The sequence below is a fragment of the Chelonia mydas genome, chromosome 5 (genome assembly GCF_015237465.2).
Source record: "Chelonia mydas isolate rCheMyd1 chromosome 5, rCheMyd1.pri.v2, whole genome shotgun sequence".
Taxonomy (NCBI): Eukaryota; Metazoa; Chordata; order Testudines; family Cheloniidae; genus Chelonia; species Chelonia mydas.
Window position 1 is genome coordinate 71,965,607 of NC_051245.2, and position 24,786 is coordinate 71,990,392.

Below are 24,786 nucleotides of genomic sequence, written 5' to 3' on the forward strand. Positions count from 1 at the left end.
ACTTATTTTGGAATAACTATTCCTGATTAACTCCATGTGCAAACTCCCCCCAGTCCCCAGAATATGAGTGCCTTGTTTTGGAATGAGCATCTGCACATTGGGTTAATCAGGAATACTTAATCTGCTTTGAATTCATACCCTACTGTTGTTCCAGATTAACTTTTGTGTGGTAGGCAAGCCATAAGAGACAAGGGTTGTTGAGGCAGGAACATTATCTAATAGGTCTGAAAAAAAAGTCAGAGAGAGTTAGTAAAAATCTATAAATTCACAGGCAAATATGCACAGTCACAGTTTTGAAAGGTGGGTGGTGGTGGTATTGGGTCACCTTTCAATGGTGACATATCCATGTCTGGTAGCTGTGATTGATTGCACAACAGTTCATGTTCTGAGTCTTACTATACAGTGTTTACTCAGTATATTTTACTACATGACTTTTACTTACTTCTGAAGTTGTGGTGTTGTATGTGTGAGAGCTATACTTCTGTTATTTAAGGACAGGGGTGGGGGAGATTGTGTGTATCTTAAAAAAAATTCTTGGGTGCTTATGAAAACTGCCTTAACAGTCACATAATTGAAATCTTCTGTTAATCCACAGAATAGACATGACAGGGTCAGCAGCCATGCAAGCTATTATATACTGCCCTGGCAATGTTTCTCACCACTGATTCTCACCTGATGTGGGATGCTGTGTGTGACAAAGACGCCACATGAGGGACAGATAGTATTCATGCAGGAACCCTAAAAAGCTGTGGGATTCCTTCCTTTCGCGTGTAAATATCTCCTTTTAATATCCTTATTGTCATGATTCTTTATTTCTCAAGTACATAATTTTAAGTAGTAAAAGTCAATGGTTACCAAATCTGTGAGGCATGTAATGTAACTTTGGGACTAAAACAGGGGAATATCTGTGAAGGTAGTCTGCAAATATTTCCTCTCTCAGAACCTCCTTCCATGGGTTTTTCTCTGGAGGGTCTGATTGGGCCCTTTATTTGAAGCATGTGAGATTTAAGCATTTGATAACTCTCAGGCATGTTCGATATTTACTTGAGTGATATTATGAACATACATATTATAGAAGTGTAGCATGGGAGAATATTTATGATGCTTGTCCACATCCCAAAACCAATTCACAGTTTGATGTGCTTCATAGATTTTGATGAAGAAGCTGAGGAGTGGAATAGTAGAGTCTTTGTATTTTAGGTAATAATTCAAGTACATGGAATGAGCTAAGTGGGAAAGTTGGCATGGTGCTATTGCCAAAATATATGTAGCCAGTGCTGTCATACAGAGTATAAAAGACTGGTTTTAAAACACAAACTCTTGTTTTATTGTATAGTAGTGATAGTTTGTTTCTATACTAAAATTGTGTTTGTTCTAGATACATCTGAAATGAAAGATGAGAATGGAAGCCTATGGACTGTTACCACATTTAATACGACACTGAAAATGTCAACTTATCTAACTGCTTTTGTGGTTTGTGACTTTGATTACATCACCAGGACTGAAAGGGGCAATGAGGTAAATAAGAGTACTCATAACTCATTAGAACAGCTAACAGAATAAATTGGTTCTATGGTGCACCATATGTTTGATAAGATGTAACTTGTATTGAATATATGTCCTATTTTGAAAGTATTTGATTACATGGCAAAACTGTTAACATTTATCCAATAAATACATGTGCAGAAAAATCTCCTTCATAATAATTAGTTTATATACGCTGTACAGATCACTACATAAATAAATTCTGCTGTGAATGATGAGCAGAGTAAAACCTTCTGAGAAGTTACTACCCAGAAAGTATTTTTTGTAATTCAAGATCTCCTTAGCCCTTTTCATTTAAAAAGTGTAAGTCTGTTCCTGCTCCCACTGAAATTGGTGACAAGACAATGGGAGCTAGGTGAAAATATATCCATGAGAGTCTGCCATACATCAGGGTATTTAAAGTTAAAGCTGTCACTATTATTTTAACTCTATCCTTTGTGTCTGGGTATTAAAGAACACAATGGTGTGCTGATTTGAGACTCTTACAATACATTGGCAGAAAAGGGGAACTCAAGGTTGGAGAGACCATGTTAACTGAATACCTGTACCTTTTCACTTTAAATTAAAACCTGGAGATCAAATGCCTCTAAAACTGTGCCCATAAATTTTGCATTTACAACCACTTGCATGTGCAGAACTCACATCTGGGTTCAATTTTGCAAACTGCTATGTATTCAAAACTTGCTGGCTAAATTTTCAAAGGGTCTCAGATTAATGCGTGCACCCAAGTGGACATATCGATGGGGTAACAGTATATTTAATTTATCCATTTATTCATGCAAATACCTAAATTTTCTGTCCAAAAGCTCATTTCTGACCACAGACAGGTGCACATGCATTTTGCTGGTACAAGTTAAGATATCAGTTTTAAAAATGTGGTCTTCAATGTTATTATGTTTTAAGGTGGTGTTTCATATTTAATAAAAGAACAACTAGGAAACTATCTATATACATTTAGACTCAAATCTTGGTCCCTTTGAAGTCAGTGCCAAAACTCTCAATGACTTCAATGGGATTAGGATTTGCCCATTAGTTTGTTCGGACAAATGATAAATTGATTTTTTTTTTCTTGTATGAAAAGTTTAATTGCAGGATCTGATACGGACAGACAGCATTTCCAAAAAAGCTATTCAGAAATGTTACCCTCACAGAAGAGAGGTGAAGAAAGTGAAAATTTAAGTAGTCTAAAGTAACATTTCCTTGCTTTATTATAGATACGTATTTGGGGTCGGAAAGAAGCAATTAAAAATGGGTATGCTGAATATGCTTTAAATATCACAGGCCCACTCTTTTCATTTCTGGAAGATTTATTTAACGTCAGCTACCCGCTTTCAAAAACAGGTGAGGTACCTTCCTTTCATTAAACACAAATGGTTGCTGATGATGTAATATCTACAGAAATACTGGGTCCTGTCTTGCCAGATTCTTACTTTAATCAGTGCAGGATTCAGAGAATACTAGCCCTAGGGTTGCCAACTTTCTAATTGCACAAAACCGAACACCCCTGCCCCACCCCTTCTCCAAGGCCCCACCCCTCCACTCGCTCCATCACCCCTCCCTCCATTGCTCGCTCACTCTCCTGCACCCTCACTCACTTTCACTGGGCTGGGGCACGGGGTTGGGTGTAGGGAGGGGGGGAGTGAGGGTTCTGGCTGGGGTTGTGGGTTCTGGGGTGGGGACAGGGATGAAGGGTTTGGGGTGCAGGAGGGGGTTCAGGGCTGGGGCAGGGGGTTGGGATGTGTGTGGGGGGGTGTGGGCTCTGGGAGGGAGTTTGGGTGTGGGAGGGGACTCTGTGCTGGGGCAGGGGGTTGATGTGTGGGAGGGGACTCTGTGCTGGGGCAGGGGGTTAGGGTATGGGGAGCGGGTTTGGGGTGTGGGGTCCTGGTGGTGCTTATCATGGCTCCCAGGAAGTGGCCACCAGGTCCCTGCGGCCCCTAATCCCATGGGCAGCCAGGGAGGCTTCACATACTGCCCTCACGCCAGCAGGTGCCGCCCCTGCAGCTCCCATTGGTCGCGGTTCACAGCCAATGGGAGCTGCGAAGCCGGCACTTGGGCGGGGGCAGCGCACAGCGCCTCCTTGGCCGCCCATGCCCCTAGGGGCCGCAGGGACCTGGCAACTGCTTCCGGGAGCTGTGCACAGCCAGGGCAGGTTGGGAGCCTGCCTTAGCCCCGTGCCCATGCTGCGCCGCCGGCCGGACTTTTAATGGCCCAATCGGCAATGCCGACCAGAGCTGCCAGGGTCCCGTTTCAACCAGGCATTCCAGTCGAAAACCAGATCCCTTCTTTCTGTGCAGCGTCTTTCATTAATCTGTAAGTCAGTGACCTCTCCCCACACTGACCTTGCTTTCTCTGAAATATCGTTCCTAACGTAATTAACCCACACCTCCCCAAAATTTCCTTGCTTCCTGTACTATGTCCCCATCTAACTTGTAAATTACCAGCATCTCTTTGCACCTTATTAGCTTTTGGTGCAATGTCTTATCCTAATTTGTAACTCACCAACATCTCCCTGTATCTTCCTTCCTGGAAAAAAGTCCCCTGTAGGCAAACTCTATTTCTGCTTAGAAGGAAACGTGCAATAGCCATTTCTTAAACCTCATTATCTTAGTTTTATGTATACCCTGTGCAAAGGTTGTAGACATCATTATGGGTCCTGATTCACCACTGAATTTTTCCAGTTTTACACCAGTATAACTTAATTGATTTCAACAGAGTGACACAGATATAAACTAGATCAATGGAGTGGTGACATAGGCCTCTTAGTAAAAATTTCAGCCTTGTGATGACATTGGTTACTAAGCAGACTTCCTTTAGACTTCATTTGAGAGTTTGGCTTAAAAATCCATGGCATGATGTGACCCATTGTGAATGGTTTCATGTAAATACTGAGCACATTTATTATGAGCTCAAAAACAGAAAGTTAAAAATCAATGCATTTCAGTTTAAAAAATTGGGCTCTTCTTAATATATAAGAGCTAAAGAAATCATTTTTAACCACCAGTTTCCTTTTATTTTGTACTCTGACAATTTAAAATACCTAAATAATTTTTTAATAGTCTGGGAGATGAAATTTGCTCATTAGTTACCACCTATATAGTTTTAAATTAAATATCCCTTGTTGATATCCTTGATGTCCATTCAAAATCTTTCTTCATTTTCTTCAATGTCCAAATCCAGGGTGGATAAAAATTAAAGATCTTTTTTTTAAAAAAAATTGAAATTGGATTTTTTATTTAAATTTTTATTTAAACTTTTTTATTTTTAAATTTTATCTAAATTATACTGTTTTTCTTTTTAAAAATAAACCTGTTTAAAATGACACCTGAATTTAATACAAAGGCCTAAACTTACTGTAATTTAGTTGTAAATGTGAAACATCTTTTCATAAGAGATGTTTATGTATCCAAAATATTTTGTTTAATAAACATTTTATATGCTGTGTTTTGTGTTTAATTAAATCCCAGTTACCATCCTAGACACAAATCAGGAGCAAAAAGTTAATTAACTAGTAAATAAACAATATATTATTCACCATTTTCTAACATACAAAAATATACAATTAATAAGAATCTGAAAATATTAAGCTATATAATTCCTTAAATAAATGTTTATAATTATAGTGTACCTCCTAGGTAGCAAAAAGATACCAAATCTAGTGTAAAGGCTGTATTTAGTTGTAAATCAACATATTCTTCAGATAGTGTCTCTGTGCTCCATTTTGCGTTTGAGCTCTGTGCCTTCAATCTAAGATTTTTTCGTAGGGGTGGTCATCTGGCCTACACATGTGCCCCACACATCCTCGTGTCTAGCACCGAGACTATATGAGGCTGCATGGGTGAACCACCCTCAGTTCCTTCACAACCGCCATTGGCTTGAGACAGTGTCTACTGTGTGCCTGTTCTCTGATATTTAGCTTTTTTTTCTCAGATAGTTAGTTACCTTATGTTTGGTTACCCTATAGTGTTATAGTTATTGGAAAAATTATTCCATTTGTTTTGCTTTTCTTTCTCAAAAAAAGCAAAAGCAAACAAAAATCTCTTTTTATTCATATAGTTGTGTAGTTAGGAGATTTCCTCTCCTAGGGGTTAAATTTTCATTAGTTTTGCTCACGAATGCTGGGATCCCCAAGATTCAAGAGGTGTCTCTCCTGTCATGAGGCTATTCCAAAAAGTGACAGACACTCTCAGTGCCTCCACTGCCTGTGTGGTACTCATATCCCCAGTATGTGCAAGATCAGCACTTCCTTCAAGGGTAGATCCTGAAAAAATAAAAAAATTAAGTTTAAACTCCTAATGATGGAGCAAACTTTATGTTGAGCTTCAGATCCGGGGGTACATAGACCTCCCAGTACAGCTAGTACCCCATCCACACTGAGATCTTGGTCACCAGAGACGGGTAGCAAGGCAGGCAGCACCATGGAACTGAGTACATCTATGGTGCTGAAGTTCTCATTCATATCTGCCTATAAGCAGAAGGAGGTAAGGAGTAAATCTCCAAGAATCTCTCGGTCACCATCTCACAAGAAGACTACAGGAAACCTCAGGTCCCAAGGGTAGTTCCATGTAGGCTCCCAGCGAGGCTGGTACTGCAAAGGCAAAGAGAAGTCAGTCCTCTAAGACAGACTCCATATCAAGTTCAGATTCCCATACCCAGAGAGCAGAGATATGGTTGAAAAGACCAAGCCGATCCTGGAACAATACTTGGTACCGATAACAAGAAGATAAATAATACCAAAGACTGCTTGCCTACCTGTGGTACTGAGGGAATCAGAACCAACTCACTCCCATACTAAGTACTTGGTACCAGCTGCATCGGTACCAAACCCATCCTCCACAGGTTCTCACTCAGCCCAGTCTTTGATACTGTTGGTACTGCAAGAGTTTAGGTACCCTAAGGATCTGATAATATCTTGTGAGCTGGAGTATTTTCTGTGAATGAGTGGAGGTTTGTCACTGTCAAGATGCTTTCAGTGACCAACCCCTCTATCACCTAAAGCACCACACTCACCTTCATCTACTCTGCAAGTGGAACAACTGTTTCCCCCCCACCCCTTACAGTATATGGAAGAGAACTCATCAGATTCTCAAATTTTGGTGCAGGTTCCCCTATCTATTCTGGGACACATCACTCTCCCTGCTATACTAACATATTACAGGAGGATAGACTTCAAAGGATGCCCACATGGCAGGAACACAGATGGCTGCCTCCACTTTTGCCATTTGGGCCCCTTCAGTGGCCTTGCTGAGATCTGTGGGCCTTCTATCACTAACAATTTACATCAAGGTCTTTGTAACATCGGAGGGAACAGAGAGGGACCCATTCTTCTCAACCCCTTTACCACCACATATGCCAGAGGAAGAGACCTTTGAGGAACAAGAGGCAAGGGCTGATAAGGAAGTGACACCTCTTACTAATATTTCCTCCACATCTCATGATGAAGTTGTCATGCCTCCATCACCTTCTGTGGCAGATGACTTCAGGCAATTTCAGGAACCAAGGAAGTGGATTTCTGACATGCTGCAGATTCCCTTAGTGGAGGTTCAGTAGTCCTACCATAAACTCCTATATTTTACACACTTGATATCTATGAAGATTGCCATTCTGATCAATGAAACTTTTATGGAGCCTGCTAAGATGGTTTGGCAAACTCCAGCTACCACACCGCCTACCTGCAAGAGGGTGGATAAAAAGTATTATGTTCCAGTTAGGGAATTGGAGTATCAATTTTCTCACCAAGTTCCAAATTCCCTAGTAGTGGAGGCCATTGATGAAGGCAGACAAACATAGCTCAAAGTCTACCCTGTACATGAACAACCACAAGAGGCTTGATCTTTTTGGTCCATAAATCCTATGCTTCAGTCACACTTCAGTTCAGAATACCAAACCATCTGGTGATCATGACCAAATCCAACAATTCTTTTATTGAGCATTGAGCACCCATAGTTCTTTATTTTCTAAAGAAAAGTGCCTTTTCATTGGTTGATATAAGGAGAAGTTACTCACCTTGTGCTGTAACTGGAGTTCTTTGAGATGTGTGTCCCTGCAGCTATTCCACTACCCATCCTCCTTCCCCTCTGCTTTGGAGTCTCCCTTGTGGGTCTTTGCAGTGGAGAAAGAACTGAGGGCAGTTTACTCATGCAGCCCCACGTAACCTCGGTGCAGGGCGCAAGCATGTGTGGGGCACATGTGTGGGCTGAACAGGCACTGCTACCAAAAACCTCCCTTCATAGGCACAGGTGTCCCTGAAGTGGAGCACCCACAGGGACACCCATCTTGAAGAACTCCAGTTACTGCACAAGGCGAGTATTCTCTCCTTTTAATGGTTATATCAACCAATGAGAATGGACCTTCCTTTAGAAAATAACTGACGCACAAATGGTGAAGTTGATTAAAATCAAAGATTTAAATCAAGGCTTTCCACTTGGTGATTTAAATTGCCTTGATTTAAATCAACCCATCCCGCCAAAATTTATCTGAATCGTAGATGTGATGAGCTCACTGCTTATCAGGCACAATGGGGAATACAGGGAAAACAGTCATGGTGGAGTGAGACTTGCTGTGAGGCGAGAGAGAAGGTGTTTCTGGGGCAACTTGATCCATACAAAAGAGTGGAAATGAGCCTCTCTGCTCACCCAGGGATACAGAGTTTGAGAAGGAGCCTTTCTTATCAGTAGCCAGGATGCAAAAAGCGGGGGAAATTACACGCCTAGAAGCCATGAGAGAGAGAGAGAGAGAGAGAAAGAAAGAGGAAAGATGTCTTTTTCTGCTCCCTCCCTCCTGCATGCTCCCATAACTGGGGCAAAAGCAAGACAGAGAGAATGGAGAGCCAGAAGTACTCAGGAGTGAGGACAGTTGAATCTACTCTCTCTCAGCAGCTGGGAGGAAAATCCCTTTATCAAATATTTTAGTTCAGAGTGTACTTTGGTACATGAAACTGTTGAGGGGTTTGGCTTGGACTTAGTTGATTTTTGTTTTTCTGACTGAAAGGGCGGCATCCCTAGAGAGGCATAGCAGTCTCATAAGCAGTTAAAGACATGAAAGAGAACAATTCCAAAAAGAGTTTTTAGTTTATTGCAATGGTACAGCAGAGAACCACTAAAATATATATCTTGTAATTGCACATTGGGTAAACATAGAACAGTCATGTAAGCCTCTTACTCTTGAAAATTTTAAAGATTTTTTTTTCTGTTTAAATCAATTTAGATCTGGTTGCACTGCCTGATTTTGGAGCAGGTGCTATGGAAAACTGGGGGCTAATTACTTTCCAAGAATCATCCTTGATGTACATCCCAAGTGATCAATCCGGAGGCAAAAAGGCTATGATTTGCCTAATTGTTTCACATGAGCTAGGACACCAGGCATGTGGTAAAACATTCTGTATATGTGTTTATCTATGAAGTTGCTCTTTTCCAGTTTATATAGATGCAAAGTCACTATTTAATATGGGAAAATAGCGACTTACATGTAGGGGTGTAACAGTTTTGATGGTAACTAGAGGAAGGAATGCTACAATAATAACCAAAGCCGTTGTTTCAGTTGGTTGGAAGGCACTTTGGTTATAAATTAACTTGGCAGATCAATATAAAAAACAAATTTCAGCATGACACAGGAACTTCCACCCAATATCTGTTTATCTTGAATGAAATGCTGATTTTGGAAATACTGATGACACTATTACCATTATTTGAAAAGTTGACTCAAAGGGGTCATGGACATACATGTCTACTAATGAACCATTTGTTTATTTTCTTACAAGATACTTGGCTACCTTCCAAGAAAATACTCTACCCTAGCAATGAACATGGTATGCATATCGAGATAGAATAATAATTCCCACAATGCATTGATGGGAGAACAGACTCCATAAACAATGTTAATTTTTAATGGGGATAGATGTATCTATCGAAGAAGGTAAATAGTGAATGGGCTATGGAACTATAGAATGAAGGCAAAGTAAACACATTTTTATCTGTAGCTGGAACTGTTTACATAATGACCTTCAGAATTTAAAATTATTTGGTTTGGAATGATAAAATAGTTTCACTTCATTTTTTACTATACTTCATTTAATAGTACTTTTGTCAAGAGAAAGTATTTTAAACAATAAAGTTAGCAAAAAGAGTTTAACTTGGCTAGTCCACATGTACACCCTCCTGACTATGTCTGTTCATCTGACGGTCTGAAAAGTTAATGTGTTTATTGAGGGCCAGTAAAATAAATATTACTTATTAAACATAGTTTTTACATAAGGTAACAGAGCTTAAGGATCAACAAATAACGTATAATGAAATCACAAATCCCCAAATGATATATCAGATTTTTGTTAAATATAAACTGCCAACTATTAGTACATCACAGCTGTTGTGGAAGTTTTATTGCTCATCAGGATATGGATTTGCTGATTTTGGAAGTGGCTGTTTCCCCAGTTCTGTTTATCATCTACTTGACAATTTCCTTTTGTTAAGAACAAGGAAAAACAAAATAATATTATTTAATTGGAAAGAAGCTATTTTGAAAATACTTTTGTGTATTATTTGAGAAATGTCATATTTTCAAATTGTAGTCTGGCTTTCTCTGCTAGATTTACAAATGTATAAGTGACTGCTTTAATTTAAATAGAATGGCGAACTGTTTAAAATCACTGTATGTGCTTATGTTATGAAATCTGAGACCAAGGAATTAAAAAATGTACAACCACTGACCTGCATCTGTGTGGCTTTTCTCAAGTTGTATCTTTGCACTACTGAATTTCCACCAACTGGAAAAAATTATAGCATTTGATTTGTGAAAATATATACACATTAAATAAAGTCACACTGTTCTCTTGATCATTCATGTCTGTTTAACATATAGGAATGAAAGCAGCAGTTCAAAGAAATGCAATCTGAGACATTTTTTCTTTTCTATTTAAGTGGTTTGGAAATCTGGTTACCATGAGTTGGTGGAATGATCTATGGCTTAATGAAGGATTTGCATCTTACTTTGAATACGTTGGTGCTAGCTACATGGAACCCAGACTACCACTGGTAAGTACCAAAGCTGAATGTTAATGCTTTCCCCTTACAACCTATATTATTGTCCTGATCCTACACCAGGGAGGTGCAGTCAATGGGAGCTTTCCTATTTTCTTTAATGGGCTCGTGGTCAGTTCCAGTATAACTTTAAATGAAAATAATATAGATATTGTGTATAGAGTGGTGTGAATAACTGATTTTTCGGTTCTCTGGCTGTTCCAAAAAGTAAAAATAAAATTCATTTAGGATCAAACAAAATATTTAATTTGACCTGAAACCTAATGTTTCATTTCATTTTAGTTTTTAAAACATTTTAAAATAAAATTGAAAAATTTTTGAATGAAAAGTCATTTTGAATCAAAAAATCAACGTTTCATTTCAACATTTGCTAAATGAAACCTTTCAATTTTTTCAGATTTTTTTTTTTTAACCAAAATAATTTGGCACATTCAGCATGAATGCACAAAATGTTTCTGCTGACCCAAATCTGCATTTTTTTTGTTTGGGGGAAAAAAAGTTTCAGCCAAAACATTTCACCTATCTCTAATGGTTTGTGCATATAATATAGAGACAAATGTTGGCTCACAATTGCATCTGCTCTTTCAGCAGCACAGAGATAACATTTCAGTATCTGCTTTGAATCTGTCTGTTACTGTACATTCATTTTGAAATGATATTCACTATACCTAATTGATATAGGTGGGTTTGGTTTTATGTACTCTGTTTGTACATATCTATGCAGCTTGTAATAATCTTTCTTGCACTCATGTTATATTAAGTCAGATAATAGGACATAACTTTTTAGAACGTGTCTCATATATTCACAATAATCCAATGTGATTAATCATGATTGTCAAAAATGCAAAGCTGTAAATGTAATGTAAATTTGTAAAATGTAAATTTTTCTTTACTGTGTGAGGTGGGGGTACTCCACATACATGATTCCTGAGAAGCTGTTGCTTGTTTAGGTTAACTATGTGATACAATGAATGTAATTCTCTCTCTCTCTCTCTCTCCTAGTTTAGTATTCTGTATGTAAATGACTCCACAGCTGATAATGTAAATGTAAACTTCTTATGTTTGAGACTATGGAGACATTGATGACAACTCCATAGTTAAGCTTGTGTTGAGTTTTTCTTTTTAAAACAGGATTTCATTCTCTGCTAGGGATGAAAATTAGTGTTTGTGATCATCAAAATTACCACTTGCTCTTTAAGCTTGTGCTTAAATTAATTCACCACTTAAGTACTTTGCTGAATTGGAAACTACTACATGCATGTCAAATACATTCTTGGGAGGATCAAATCTGATTTTTAGGCCATGGAATCTACTAGTGTGCAACTTTGGACGTCCAGAACAGTTTACTGGTTCTATATAAAGCAGAACTTAATACCACAGGAACGTATAAAGGACTAAAATTTAAGAATGAAGCCTTTGCCTCTTTTTTTGTAGCTGCAGTTTGCCCTTGTAAAAGTCTGCACCTGTAACTTCATGACACAAAATGTATTGCAAATCAAAGCACTTAACATCATTAGTTATATGTACAGCTACAGATTTGTGTCTGGAATCCGGTAATTGCAGGTATCTGCACTAAGGGTTTTCACCTATAATTTAAATGCAGTTAAAATACAAATTGCATCTGCAACATTTCAAAATTTGGCTCCCAAAATTGTTTGCAAAATACAAAATAATCTGCAACTAAATAAGTTGACTACTCTTAAAAGCCTGTCTCCTCCCCTTTGGTAGTGCAGGTGTTCAAAGACACCTGCAGTGTTTTAAAAACACATTAAATAAAAGAACACCTACTTGCAGACCCACATTAGTAGCTGAACCTCCAGGTAGACTTAAAATGACAAATACATGTTCAAAGAAAACAGATGAACGTAAGTTTCTTCTTTACATTCCTGAGTATGAGACTTGGCTTCAGGTCTCTGGGGTGACAGCTGTAAATTGTCACAATTTCATTAAAATTAAGGGAACTAAGCTGATTTACACCAGCTGAGGATCTGTCTCTCCACATTTGCTATCCAGGGACATCTGAAGCACCTAAAACTGCACTCCTTTGGATGGCTATTGTGTTATTTAGTCTTTCAACATAGGAAACAGAGAACACTGAATGTGTCTTGCCAGATAAGTGAAGCAAGAACTGATTGTACTCGAAATGTAAATATATAATTCATTTTTACATTTTGCAATTTTTGTTGCATTTAATAATTTTTAAATTTTTTCTTAAATCGTAAAACTTTAGTGCTCTTCTTGAGACCCAAACCTGCCATCCTTCTGTGTGCAGAACTCCCACTGCTTTCAATGGTAGTTCCACCTGTGGAGGATATGCAGGATCAGGCCCCTGATGCCCTTTATTCGGGGGGGAAAGTTGCTTCCTTTTGAGGGGAAAAAATGAGCGGAAAGGAAAATGTTAGCTTGTATGTAGTCTGTGTGGTTTATACAATTGGAATTAATTGAAATGAGAGTCTATCTTTTAATTTTCAGAATAAAATCTTTTATTATCACATGTTACAACCTGTCTTAAGGGAAGATAAAGAAATAGCAGCTCGGTCATTATCAACAAGAGAAGAAAAAATCAAAGGAACCTTTTCACTAGTTGGCCTATTTGATATCTTCACTTACAGCAAGGTAAAAAAGAAAATCAAATATTTTGCTTTTATGTACTTTCCAACAATTTTGTAAAACACAGATTTAAAAAGAACCAGCAAAATATTTTATTGCAAAACTTACAATCGTTTAGTTATCTTTTCTTATAAGATTTAATTTCCATAGTTCCATTTTTCGTTTAGTTATAAACACAGGTACATTGGGTGTTGCAAAAGTATTCATCTACAGGAAAGCATGAATATGAATGCATTTGCTATCTATCCTAAGTATTCAAAGTCAAAATAGAAATGATCACTGTCACTTATGAAAAATATGGCTTGAATATCAGTCATTGAATGGTTAAAGTTTATTTAAATAAATTCATGTGTTCAAACATCTTTTTTGTTCCATAGGGGGCCTCCATTGTCTGGATGCTTTCCAGCTTTCTGACTGAGAGACTGTTTAACAAAGCACTCAATGTGAGTTTAGAAAACTAAACTTCTTCATCTGGGTTTATCAGTTTGAAAATAACAATGAGCATGAATGAGTTTCTCTTTTTCTGATTTTTTAATTAAAGCTTAATGAACTCTGATGTTTATATTTGTTTCTTTGCAGTCATACCTGAAAGCATTTTCCTTTTCAAGTGTTAACCAAGATGATCTGTGGACTCACATACAAATGGTACTTACCATGTCTTGTTAGTACTTTTGCTTTAATGGTTGGAATGGGCCAAATTAGGCTCATATACCAACTGTGGAACTTTGAAGTGGAATTTCTCTACTCCTAACCTAGTTCCTACACCCCACCCCCATCCCCTGAACTCACTTTGCAGGCCTTTTGTGGCAGGAGATTTGATGGGAGAGATGAGGGACGAAGGGTATGTCTACACTGAAATTAAAAACCCGCAGCTGGCCCGTGCCAGTTGACTTGGGCTTGTGGGGCTTGAGCTAAGGGGCTGTTTAATTGTGGTGTAGACATTTGGGCTCATGTTTCAGCCTGAGCTCTGAGACCCTCCCACCTTGCAGGGTCCTAGAGCCTGGGCTCCAGGCTGAGCCTGAACGTCTACACTGCAATTAAACAGCCCCTTAGCTTGAGCCCCACAAGCCCAAGTCAGCTGGCACGGGCCAGCTGCGGGTTTTTAATTGCAGAATAGACATACTCTGAAGGGCCAGAGAGGAGGTCTGTGCACTTGCCTCTGCCTACACAAACCCACATAGATTATTCTTGCTCTGAATACATTTTGTCATCTTTCACTTGGCCATTTAATTGGATAATGTTTTCTTACAGAGAGACAAGGTGGGTGTGGTAATATATTTTATTGGACCTTGTGTTGGTGAGAGAGACAAGCTTTCAGGTTTACATGGGGCTCTTCTTCAGGTCTAGGAAATGTACTTAGAGTATCACAGCTAAATACCAGGTAGAGCAGATTTTTTATCATAAGTAGTAAACATATTTTAAGGGACCATTCAAGGTGAAGTGGCTCATTAACAGCTCTCCAGTCATAAAGGGGAAATAAAAGTTTGGCAGTGGGGGTTTAAATGGGTTATAAATTGTTGTAATAACCACCCCCTCTGCTTTTTTCTCTCTCCAACAGAAGTTGGTCCAATAAAAGATATTACCTCAGCCACTTTGTCTCTTTCATAGAATAGAAGGGTCGGAAGGGACCACAGGAAGTCATCTAGCCCAACCCCCTGCTCAAAGCAGGACCAATCCCCAATTTTTGCCCCAGATCCCTAAAGGGCCTCCTCAAGGATTGAACTCACAACCCTGGGTTTAGCAGGCCAATGCTCAAACACTGAGCTATCCTTCCCTGGGTCCAACATGGCTACAACAGCACTGCATATAAGCTGTTCTGATCTTTATTTCTGTGTAACTTTAAAATCTTTGTCTTTTATACCTTCACTTTTATACATAGTAAATATTTTGGCTTGGACAATATTTTAAATTTAGTTTATTTATCATAAGTCACTAAAGGGTCAGGATTTATCCATGGATATTACTATGAGGGCCCAACACTTCAGGGAAACTCCCCACCGTCAGCACCTTTAATATTTGATAAAAGTCTGAATAAAACTGGACCCTAAAAAAACAAATATTAATAATGGATTTTTATTATAATGTCTGTACCAAAATTACTGTGGAGAATGATTCCATCATGCTACAACAGAGTCTTACCTTAAGAACAGAGGGTATTATTCTCATATGGCATAAATTGTTGTAGGAGTATTGAAATCAATGGAGCTATGCCAGTTCCCACTAGTTGAGAATCCAGCCCAGAATCAGTTGTCAGGTGTTACATTATTTATTTAATTAGTTAGTTAGTTTTCATAGTGTCTATCTTATATTCTAGGTGCTTTACATGAATTGAATAAACATCCCATACCACAAATTGTGTCCATCATTAACCACCCAAAGGTGCGGATATATTGAAATGAACAAGAGAAAGGTAAAGAATCAAGTTACAAGAATTAGAAATGTCATTGCAATACTTTAGATTTCCCTAAAGAGTTGGGTCCTCTATAGGTTAGGGACAATAATGCTTTTTTTTGGTTAGTTACAATGATTCTCAATATAAAATATACATGAATGAAGATAAAATCGTTATAATTTCTCAAATACGTTACTACATCCCCCAGCGTGTTGCTGGGATCAGTATAAGTAAACGTTTCATAAATGTTTCTAATTCAGCCCTTTCTTGAAGGTTGTAGATGCACAGAATGAAGTTCAGTTGCCTGCATCAGTAAAAAATATAATGGACTCCTGGACATGCCAAAATGGGTTTCCAGTTTTAACATTGAATCTGTCCACCGGCATTATCAGTCAGGAACAATTTTATAATAAAAGGACAGAAAACAATACTACTTACAAGTATGTTTAGTTCATATTTTTAGCATTTAGCATACGTTTACCTTTTATTGCAGAAAAATATTGCATTAGTACATTATGTTTTGAACAGCTGTTTGTTTTTTCCCCTAGAATTGTCAAATGAAATCCATTTGAGACATGAGTTTGAAGTGGTATTGCATGCAATTCCCTTTTCCAAGGGATTACTTCCCCCCCGGGTAGCAACTGTGCAAGGCCATTATGTGGCTGCAAAAGACAGACACGGAGACCAAGATCTTCCAAAATGGGTGACTAACTTTAGTAGCAGTAGCTTTGGTGCCCTTTGGCAGAAGGCTGGTGTGCTGCTCAGTGAGCACCCGGGGTCTCTTGTCTGCACAGAACTCTTTTTAGCAAACATGTTTCTGAAAAAAGGAGTTTTACAGGTGCCGGGAAGGGAATGAAGAGTAATGAAAGGAGAGAATGTAGGAGGATAAAATCACTGTTAGAAGAAGGAAAGTAATCCACAGAGAAAGATTCTACTATCTGAGGATCTGCCAAAGGACTATAGGCTAAATCTTGGCCTTATTGAATTTAAAGCCAAAACTCCCTTTTATCTTCAGTTAGACCAGGAGTTGATCCAACTTGAGTACTAACATCAGCAAAGATATAGTGCATCAGAGAGGGGAAAGGAGCAGCTGGAATTTTAAGAAATTACTTGCAATCTTATTCAACATCAGTTTAGAGCTTGTTTCCTTAACTATAAGAATTAATTAAATTGTCCAATTTTGTTTTTTGTTAAGTAACACATGGATTGTTCCTATTTCTTGGATAAGAAATGGATCTGCACAACCCTTAGTCTGGCTAGATAAAAGTAGCAGTAAGTAATGTTTTTGTTCATACATGTAAAAAAAAAAAGCCTATAAGCTTTTATAAACATGAGCTATATTTGAATTAGATAAGAAAGGATAAAAAACTCAATAAAAAACTCCACATTAATCTGCTTTAGTTATATCGCATGTTAAAATAAGTACATTTTCAAATAAAGAAAAATGATGTGCAAAAATCTGTTGTAACTGTAAAAGTACTATTTTAATCACACAATAGAATGGACATTGTGAGATAAGATTTCCATAACAACTTGAAGTCTGCTGTTTTGTACAGAGGGACAAACTCTGAGGTCCTATTCAGGTTTTACTCATTCCTTACTTAGGCTGCTTCCACTGACTTCAGTGGGAGTTTTTCTCCTGGACTGAGGAAGGACTTCAGGATTTGGCCATTATCAAAGGGTCATAATCATATAATACCTAAATACTGTAAATAACTCGATGATGTAACTCAAAATGCCACATTTGTACATCTAAGCAAACTGAAAAGGTGCAGTTTCAACAGTACTTAATTTAATTTGTTTATATAATTTTAAAGGAGGAGCAGAATTAAAATTAATCTTAAAAAATGAAACTGCACATGCATCCTCAGTCATAAAAAGGTGCAATTCCTTTTCATTTTACTATTCTGCGATAAACAGGTCCACTTAGCCAGAGATAAGGGTTCAGAGTGACAGCCGTGTTAGTCTGTATTCGCAAAAAGAAAAGGAGGACTTGTGGCACCTTAGAGACTAACCAATTTATTTGAGCATGAGCTTTCGTGAGCTACAGCTCACTCGAAGTGAGCTGTAGCTCACGAAAGCTCATGCTCAAATAAACTGGTTAGTCTCTAAGGTGCCACAAGTCCTCCTTTTCTTTTTTAGAGATAAGGGTGTAATCACTGCTACTTTAAACAAAAAGAAGCTTCATTAGATTACTGCCATTCTAAAAACCTAAATATTTGAAAGGTTGGACATTTTGAATTAAGGTTCTAGAAACAGCCTTCATTCTAACCTTTACTCCACCACACTATGAACCATCTATATGAGGCAGACACATCCTTCTTCAAATATTTTTTTCAGTTCCTCAGTACATAATAATGATAATGTAATACACTGTATACCTATGTCAACTCTCCTCTGTCCTGTCTTTGGAGTGGGTGTGGTAAGGTCAAAAGCTGTTAATCTATTTTGTATAATGAGAGATAGGGCTATCATAGAATATCAGGGTTGGAAGGGACCTCAGGAGGTCATCTCATCCAACCCCCTGCTCAAAGCAGGACCAATCCCCAATTTTTGCCCCAGATCCCTAAATGGCCCCCTCAAGGATTGAACTCACAACCCTGGCTTTAGCAAGCCAATGCTCAAACCACTGAGCTATCAAAATGAGTATCTAGCCACAGGTGGGTGGAGGAAGCAGATAAACAAAACAGTATTTATTCACCCCAGAGAACACTTGTACTTTTCAATTTAAAATTCAATAAGCCACTGCATGAGTGACAAGTTAGCAAATTAGGGCTGTTGCAGGAAAGGGGTGTTAAGCAGTGGTCACTTTGAAGGTGCTATACTAAGTTCAGTGCTATGGATTAAACTTGTTGTAGGGTTAAAGAAAGGCTCCACTCCCCCACCCATCAACCTGTCACACATTCTCCTATGTGCAGCTCTTAGAATGACCAAACATCCCAATGAATTAGCATTTGGAGCATCTGTCTGAAGAAAATAAAATACTGCACATATTCAGTAGTTCCTTTAAAAATATTGTAACTTGTACTTGAAAACCAAATGTCTTCAAATCTATCAAAGTCAATAGGCCTCATTCAAGGCTACTGACACACCAAGTCTAAAGTTTTAAAACAAAGCCAATTCTGATTTGCTGTGCCAAAGTACAAAAGAAAGTGATGAATGTTTTCTTAAAAGATTTTCTTAAAAACACTTTTTCACACAAATCACTCAGATAGCTAAATTAATTATTATGAAACTTATCCCACACTCACTCACCTAAAATAGAAATCACTTCTGGGTGACACCAACTATAAAAATTTCAGCTCAAAAGTGTTTTGTGGAAATAGTTTAGGCAGAGGCCACTCAATACAATCTGCTACTCTAGGTAACACTTCTGTGTGCTGCCCCCCACACTACTTAAATTTGGCCCAGCCACCTCCCCATCATGACAGGGGGTGGGGAAAATTTGAGCAAGTGGTGTTACAACCTGCCACATGGAGTCACAGTGCTGCTCAAATTTGGCTCAGACACCACTTCATCATGATAGAGGAGCTACGGCCCTAGGCAGCTGCCCAGAAATCTGCCACCCTACGCATGGTGGTCTATAGCTAGAGTGGCCTCTGGGTTTACACATGTGACAGTAAGGGTTTAGGATGGAAGTGAAGTTTCAACTATAATTGTAGCACTGTTTACTGTAATGGCATAACTATGTATTAGGAGTAAACTTTTAAAAAGCACTTACTTGACTTAGGAACCTGTTCTAAAATCTTTCACATGCTTCTTCCCATCCTTTGTGTTTTGTTTAGTGACAGTGTTTAGGGCCCCATCCTGTATTCCCCACTCACTCAAAACACCCATTTAAAACCTGATTCTGCCGTCCTTATTCCCGTACTTACTCTCATACCACTTGCATCAGTACTACTCCATGATCTTATCTAGACTAGGGGAAAAGATTGGATTTTTTGTTTTGTTTTTGTTTCTTTTAAATCAGGTTAGCTTAACTGCAGTTGAAACATTTGAGGCACCTTGTGTAAGTGCAGTTTTAACACCTTTTAAAATTGTTTTAGCTGCTTAAGGTCTACCCTAGACTCCAGCTAGGTAACTAGTTAGGTAACTCAATTTTTTAAACCACACTTTTTTCCTAGTCTGGGAAGACCCAGATGAGTACCACTGGCAGAATCAGGCCCTTGATGAGTGATCAGACTGTGTAAGAACTGAAAGATTGGGCCTTGTATTTACAACAAAACTATTTAGTTGGATGTTTGCTATGGCTGCATAAGTTTACCCATTCTGATGCCCCCACAATTGTTTGGATTTATATTTGAACGCTGATAGGGAGGCAATTCTAATCTAAGATAACTGTGAGCCCTGTTATGGCTTGAAGATAGAGACCCACAGTGGGAGTAGTGTGGAAGCACGCTGCTCCAGGGAAAAGTCCAGAATGTATTGAGCCTCAGGTGGACAGAGTTTCTCCCAGAGATCTCAGCACACAGGCAGAACAAGTGTCCATCCATTAGGAGGATGAATCATTAAGTCCACAACACTGCCAGCCAGCCAGCTCCTTTAGTCAGTGAAGGAGCAAGGTGGGTCCATGGCTCTGCCTCCTCCCTGCCTCCTTTGTGAAATTCCTTAAAGGGATAAGTTCTTGTGTTCTGTAGAGCACAGAGAGTGCAATTGGGCCTGGTGCATGTGGGGGTCTCCTTGTGCCCCCGCCCTCCGCCACTGTACCAAATCAAGGGACGGGCACAATCTGGCTCCACATGTGAGCTTGTAACTCATAAAATCTTGAGAAACTGGCTCAGCTTTTTTGCCTCATGTATAGTAGCAATATAGTTTAATGATGTGGTGATGCACATACACATATATCAGATTAAAACTGAGCCCATATTTCATAGCAGTGTATAACATTCTGCATACCTGCATTAGTGATTGGTAAAATGATACAGCCTTTCCATTTTCAAATGTCCCCACAGAAATGTTTCCTGAAATGCAAATATCAGATTCAGAACATGACTGGATTTTGTTAAATATGAATATGACTGGGTACTACAGAGTTAATTATGATCCATTACATTTGAAGAGATTAGCAGAACTGCTTGAAAAAGACCCAAAGGTAAGATAACTTGTTTATCAATGATGTAAACAAATTCTATACAATCAATTTCTTATTGCAATCATTACCAGTAGTTACTTTAACTGATAATTGAAAACTAGTGCATCACATGCAAAGGGGCCAAATCTGTGCCCATTAAAGTTACTGACAAAATTCTCTTTGACTTTAGTGGGAACAAAAGTGGGACTAAAATAGCTTTTCATTTCAAGTGTGTGCTGAACATTTTTTCATTAACCTAGGACCAGATTCTACCTGTAAAGCTGTCTTAATCAGTCCTGGAAGGATCTCCCAGTGTAGGGAGGTTCTTCCATGACTTCAAGCCATTGCAAAGCCTACCATTGTATGGGTGTTGCTGGGATTTAGCTGCACTTAGAGCTGATGGAAAACATTCGGACAGAACACTTTTCCCATCAGAAAATGCTGATTTGATGGAACTGAATCATTCCACCAGAATGTATTGATTTCATCAAAACTTCTGATGAAACTCTCCCTGACTCCCTAGTCAGTGGTCTCTGAGTCTGCTCAGTTCACTGTGGACTTGGGCAGACCTGAGAGGCAGCAGCCTGGGGAGTTGGGTCGCCAGGAACAAGCTGAAAAATTTCCATTGGGGTTCTCCCAAAATGGAATTATTTTCAGAGTTTTTCCTCCCATGAAAAATTTCAGTTTTTTTGTAGGAGGAAAATTCCGTTTTCCAGTCACTTCTACCAGTGTTCTGCTAATCCCTGGTTCTCGTTTCAGCACCTTGTGACCAATGACAGCCAATATAACTCAGAGAAGTTTCATGCTGCTCTAACTTACATCAGAGAACTGGCTGAGCACAGCTTGGGCTCAGGATAAAGGGAGCATAGAGATGAGCTTTAAGCCACCTTTACATTCTGCATGGTGTAGCCCAACCCAAATGGATTGCTTTTTAATTACACAGTTTTGAAAATGTGAAGACCAAGGCCACTTAAAATAGTTCAGTAGGGCCAAATCAACCCCTCTGCTTCTGCTACAAAGTATAGGAAACAATGGCCAATATTGGCATGGAAAGGGGAAATGCCTCCTATTGGTATTTGCTTTCTTGACTTTATGGAAACTGCTCTGGAGGAGTTGCAATCCAGAGGTGTGGCAAGATTGGTGACAGCATGGCTGAGAGTACAGCCGTTCTAAGCTGCATACTTTTCCTTTCCTTCAAACCTGTATGGATTTCCTGATGAAGCAAATTCTGAAAGTCAGCATAAATTTATGTGGGCTCCCAATCCATGCTTTGAATCCTCTGTTGGCAGTCATCATTGAGAGAAGCCATGGGAACACGAAAGAACCATATTGCTATGCAGGCAGGAGAGAGATAAGCAGGGGCCAGGAGTTTTTGACACAAATGGACCTGGACTCTGGTAAATGCTAGATTCACCTGGATTTCAGAGAATTCAGATTCCTTGGAACAATCCCCCACCCCCACACAAGTTCCTTTGAGGCTGTTGGAGAAACTCTACCAAAGGAACAGCGTGAAAGAAATTTGCAATTTAATTCCATTATACAGGCAGATATTGCCCAATGACGTTTATGCTAAGAGATATAATAGGCTTTAAATATCTAGACGCTACTCCTGTAACTAGAAATAGGGAGGAAAAATGCATGTGTAGAGGAGAATCATATAGTAAGAGGGTGGGCAGGTTGTGCTCCTACTCTGCTTCCTGGTTGCATAATTTGCATAATATGCATAAATGATGGTGGGATAGGTGTCTTTTCCACAGCTGCTGGGTGCATAGTCTGTTTTGCACCAGAATGAGGAGCCTGTAGTTCTTTTTACATATTCTGGTTACAGCATAAATAATCTTTGCACTCCACATAATCCAGTACAGGATAAGACCAAAGATTTATTCAATGGAGAACAAAATTACTAACTGCTTATGGTCTCCTGTAGCCAGAACAACTCAGAATTCAGAACAAATGTAAGACACTCTAGTCTGGACTGGTGTGAGTACTTGATTATGAATTGGAGTCTCAAAAAGGAAAAAACTCATTGTCAAGCTGAAGAAATCAGGAATTATTTTAGATACTGTAGAGCTTCGTTACTTTAATTTGCAATATTGCACATACTTAAGAGGATTTTTCATGCTTAGCAGTTCATTAGCTGTTGCAAATGGGTACCAGATGTAGAATTTTTTAAATCTACATACACAGAAAAAATTTTTCTTAAAGGCACATCGAGTAAATTATTTCAGCTCAAAATATGGGACCAAATCCTGCCATCCTTACTCGGGCAAAGCTTCCATTGAAGTCTATAAAGTTTGGCTTGAGAAAAGACTGCAGTGTTTGTCCCAGACTTTCAAAATGTAACTAAGTATGCTTTTCCTCAAAATGATATGTTTAATCTACTAATACCACATGAGTGCTTTCTGCAGGCTATTCCAGTTGTCAACAGGTTACATTTGATAGACGATGCTTTTACATTGGCACAGTGAGTATATTTTGAGTCTATGATAGAAAATTATTATTAATGCACTATTACATGACACTATTATACTTCACATTCCTATTTTGACTTCACTCCTTTGTCTCCATAAGTACCCTGTAAAGAAGACACACTTCACCAGGGAACAGTTAAAAAAAACCATTAGGTCATCGTCCATCCCCTGGCCAGTGCAGAGTAGTTCCTTGTGGTATCTTTTCTAACCATTTGTCCCAGCTCATATGTTTCAAGCAGTGCCACAACTTCCGTCAGGAGACTTTTCTACAAGCTAATATAGATCCCCATTAGGAAAATTTCTTGATGTTATGCCTAAATTTCCTTTTTCTTACTTCATCTCATTGTTCCTAGCTATTCCTCACTGTATTCAACAATTCCTTTCTGTTCCTGATAAGTAATCTTCCAATTACTTGTAGATGTCCCTCTTTCATTATTACACTGATAGAAACAGTTCGGGGGGTGTGATTGCCCTGACAAGGATTCTGCAAAAAAAATAATAAAACTTAACTTACCTGCACAGCTCCCTACTCTCCCACTCCCCGTGGGAAAACTCCTTTAAGGGATATCCAGGTCCTGCTGCAGGTGGGGGCATAACAGTTTCATTGGAGCCATGCTGCCAGGGAGCTAGGGAAACCAGTAGGGAGCCCAGGAGTCAATGGTTGTCCCTGTGCCTCCAGCAGATACCTGAGATCCACAAAGGTATCAGAGTCACTGTGGTCTATAGGTGGGCAAAACACCCCCACAACACTGGAGGAGTTTGGAGGGAACCCTGCGAGGGGAACCTTAGAGTTCCCCCCCCCACTTTCTGTAAGTTTTCCCACCAGAGGGTACAGTCTGGCCTGTAGTAAGGAATCTGTAAAATGTGCTCCTCATATGTAATTACAGACAGGGCTTCCCATGGAGGGTCTTGGATGGGCCCTCTGCAAAAGAGTGAAGTTTAGCCTAGTGTATATTGGTGACATTCTAATGAATGAATAATTAATTAATTAATAATTAAAAAATATATCTCTGAATTACCATTTAATTGTTTATGCTTTTTGGATAATGGTTATTCCCCAAAGCATTTTTTAATGAAAATCTGTTCGAATATTTTAAAAAGACTATAAATAATGTATCTCCAAAATGTTATTACATAAAAATATAGAGGGAATCTTCACTTTATCCTGGTGAGGATGTTAAGTGGCGCGATCCTGCCAACACACCTTAGTGTAGTGTGCTTAATGTTTTGAGTTAGTTGAGTAGTCCCATTGGCTCTTGATAATAACACTTGGCTCAGCAATATGTGTTTGCAGGATCAGACTCTTAAACTGGCCACTATTGTATTATATTTATTCTTTCATAGACCCCATGGTATCTAGATGTTTATTCATCCGTTATCTAAATATACTGCTGTTCAAATGTGTGTTTAACTTGAATACCTATGCTCAGTTCTGTATTTTTTTTTTTTAAATAGGGCTGGATATATTGAGATTGAGTCTGTATTTGAACTAACAAAGTACCTTGCCAAAGAAGATGAAATGTTTGTGTGGTATACAGTACTGTCAAACCTAATACCTGACAATTTGGAAAATATTCTGAACAAATATGAATTATATCCATTTTTAAAGGTATCATCTTTCTTTGTTAAATATCGAACACTTTAGACCAGTGGTTCCCAGACTTG

General features: G+C 38.7%; 1 protein-coding gene across 3 annotated transcripts in view; it reads left to right on the forward strand.

Moving 5' to 3' along the window:
- The window catches only part of LVRN (laeverin), a 61,751-nt gene that overhangs the window by 18,142 nt on the left and 18,823 nt on the right, over positions 1-24,786 (forward strand). For 2 of the 3 annotated variants that reach the window (XM_037901581.2, XM_037901579.2), the window contains exons 3-15: positions 1,379-1,518; positions 2,760-2,886; positions 8,749-8,903; positions 10,458-10,571; positions 12,591-12,722; positions 13,050-13,193; positions 13,565-13,630; positions 13,767-13,832; positions 15,853-16,019; positions 16,775-16,851; positions 20,532-20,671; positions 23,059-23,114; positions 24,577-24,730. In XM_037901581.2, the coding sequence (XP_037757509.2) occupies positions 1,379-1,518; positions 2,760-2,886; positions 8,749-8,903; positions 10,458-10,571; positions 12,591-12,722; positions 13,050-13,193; positions 13,565-13,630; positions 13,767-13,832; positions 15,853-16,019; positions 16,775-16,851; positions 20,532-20,671; positions 23,059-23,114; positions 24,577-24,730 (1,538 nt within the window). The remainder of the gene's footprint in view (positions 1-1,378; positions 1,519-2,759; positions 2,887-8,748; positions 8,904-10,457; positions 10,572-12,590; positions 12,723-13,049; positions 13,194-13,564; positions 13,631-13,766; positions 13,833-15,852; positions 16,020-16,774; positions 16,852-20,531; positions 20,672-23,058; positions 23,115-24,576; positions 24,731-24,786) is intronic. The other variant, XM_037901580.2, reaches the window with a different exon arrangement.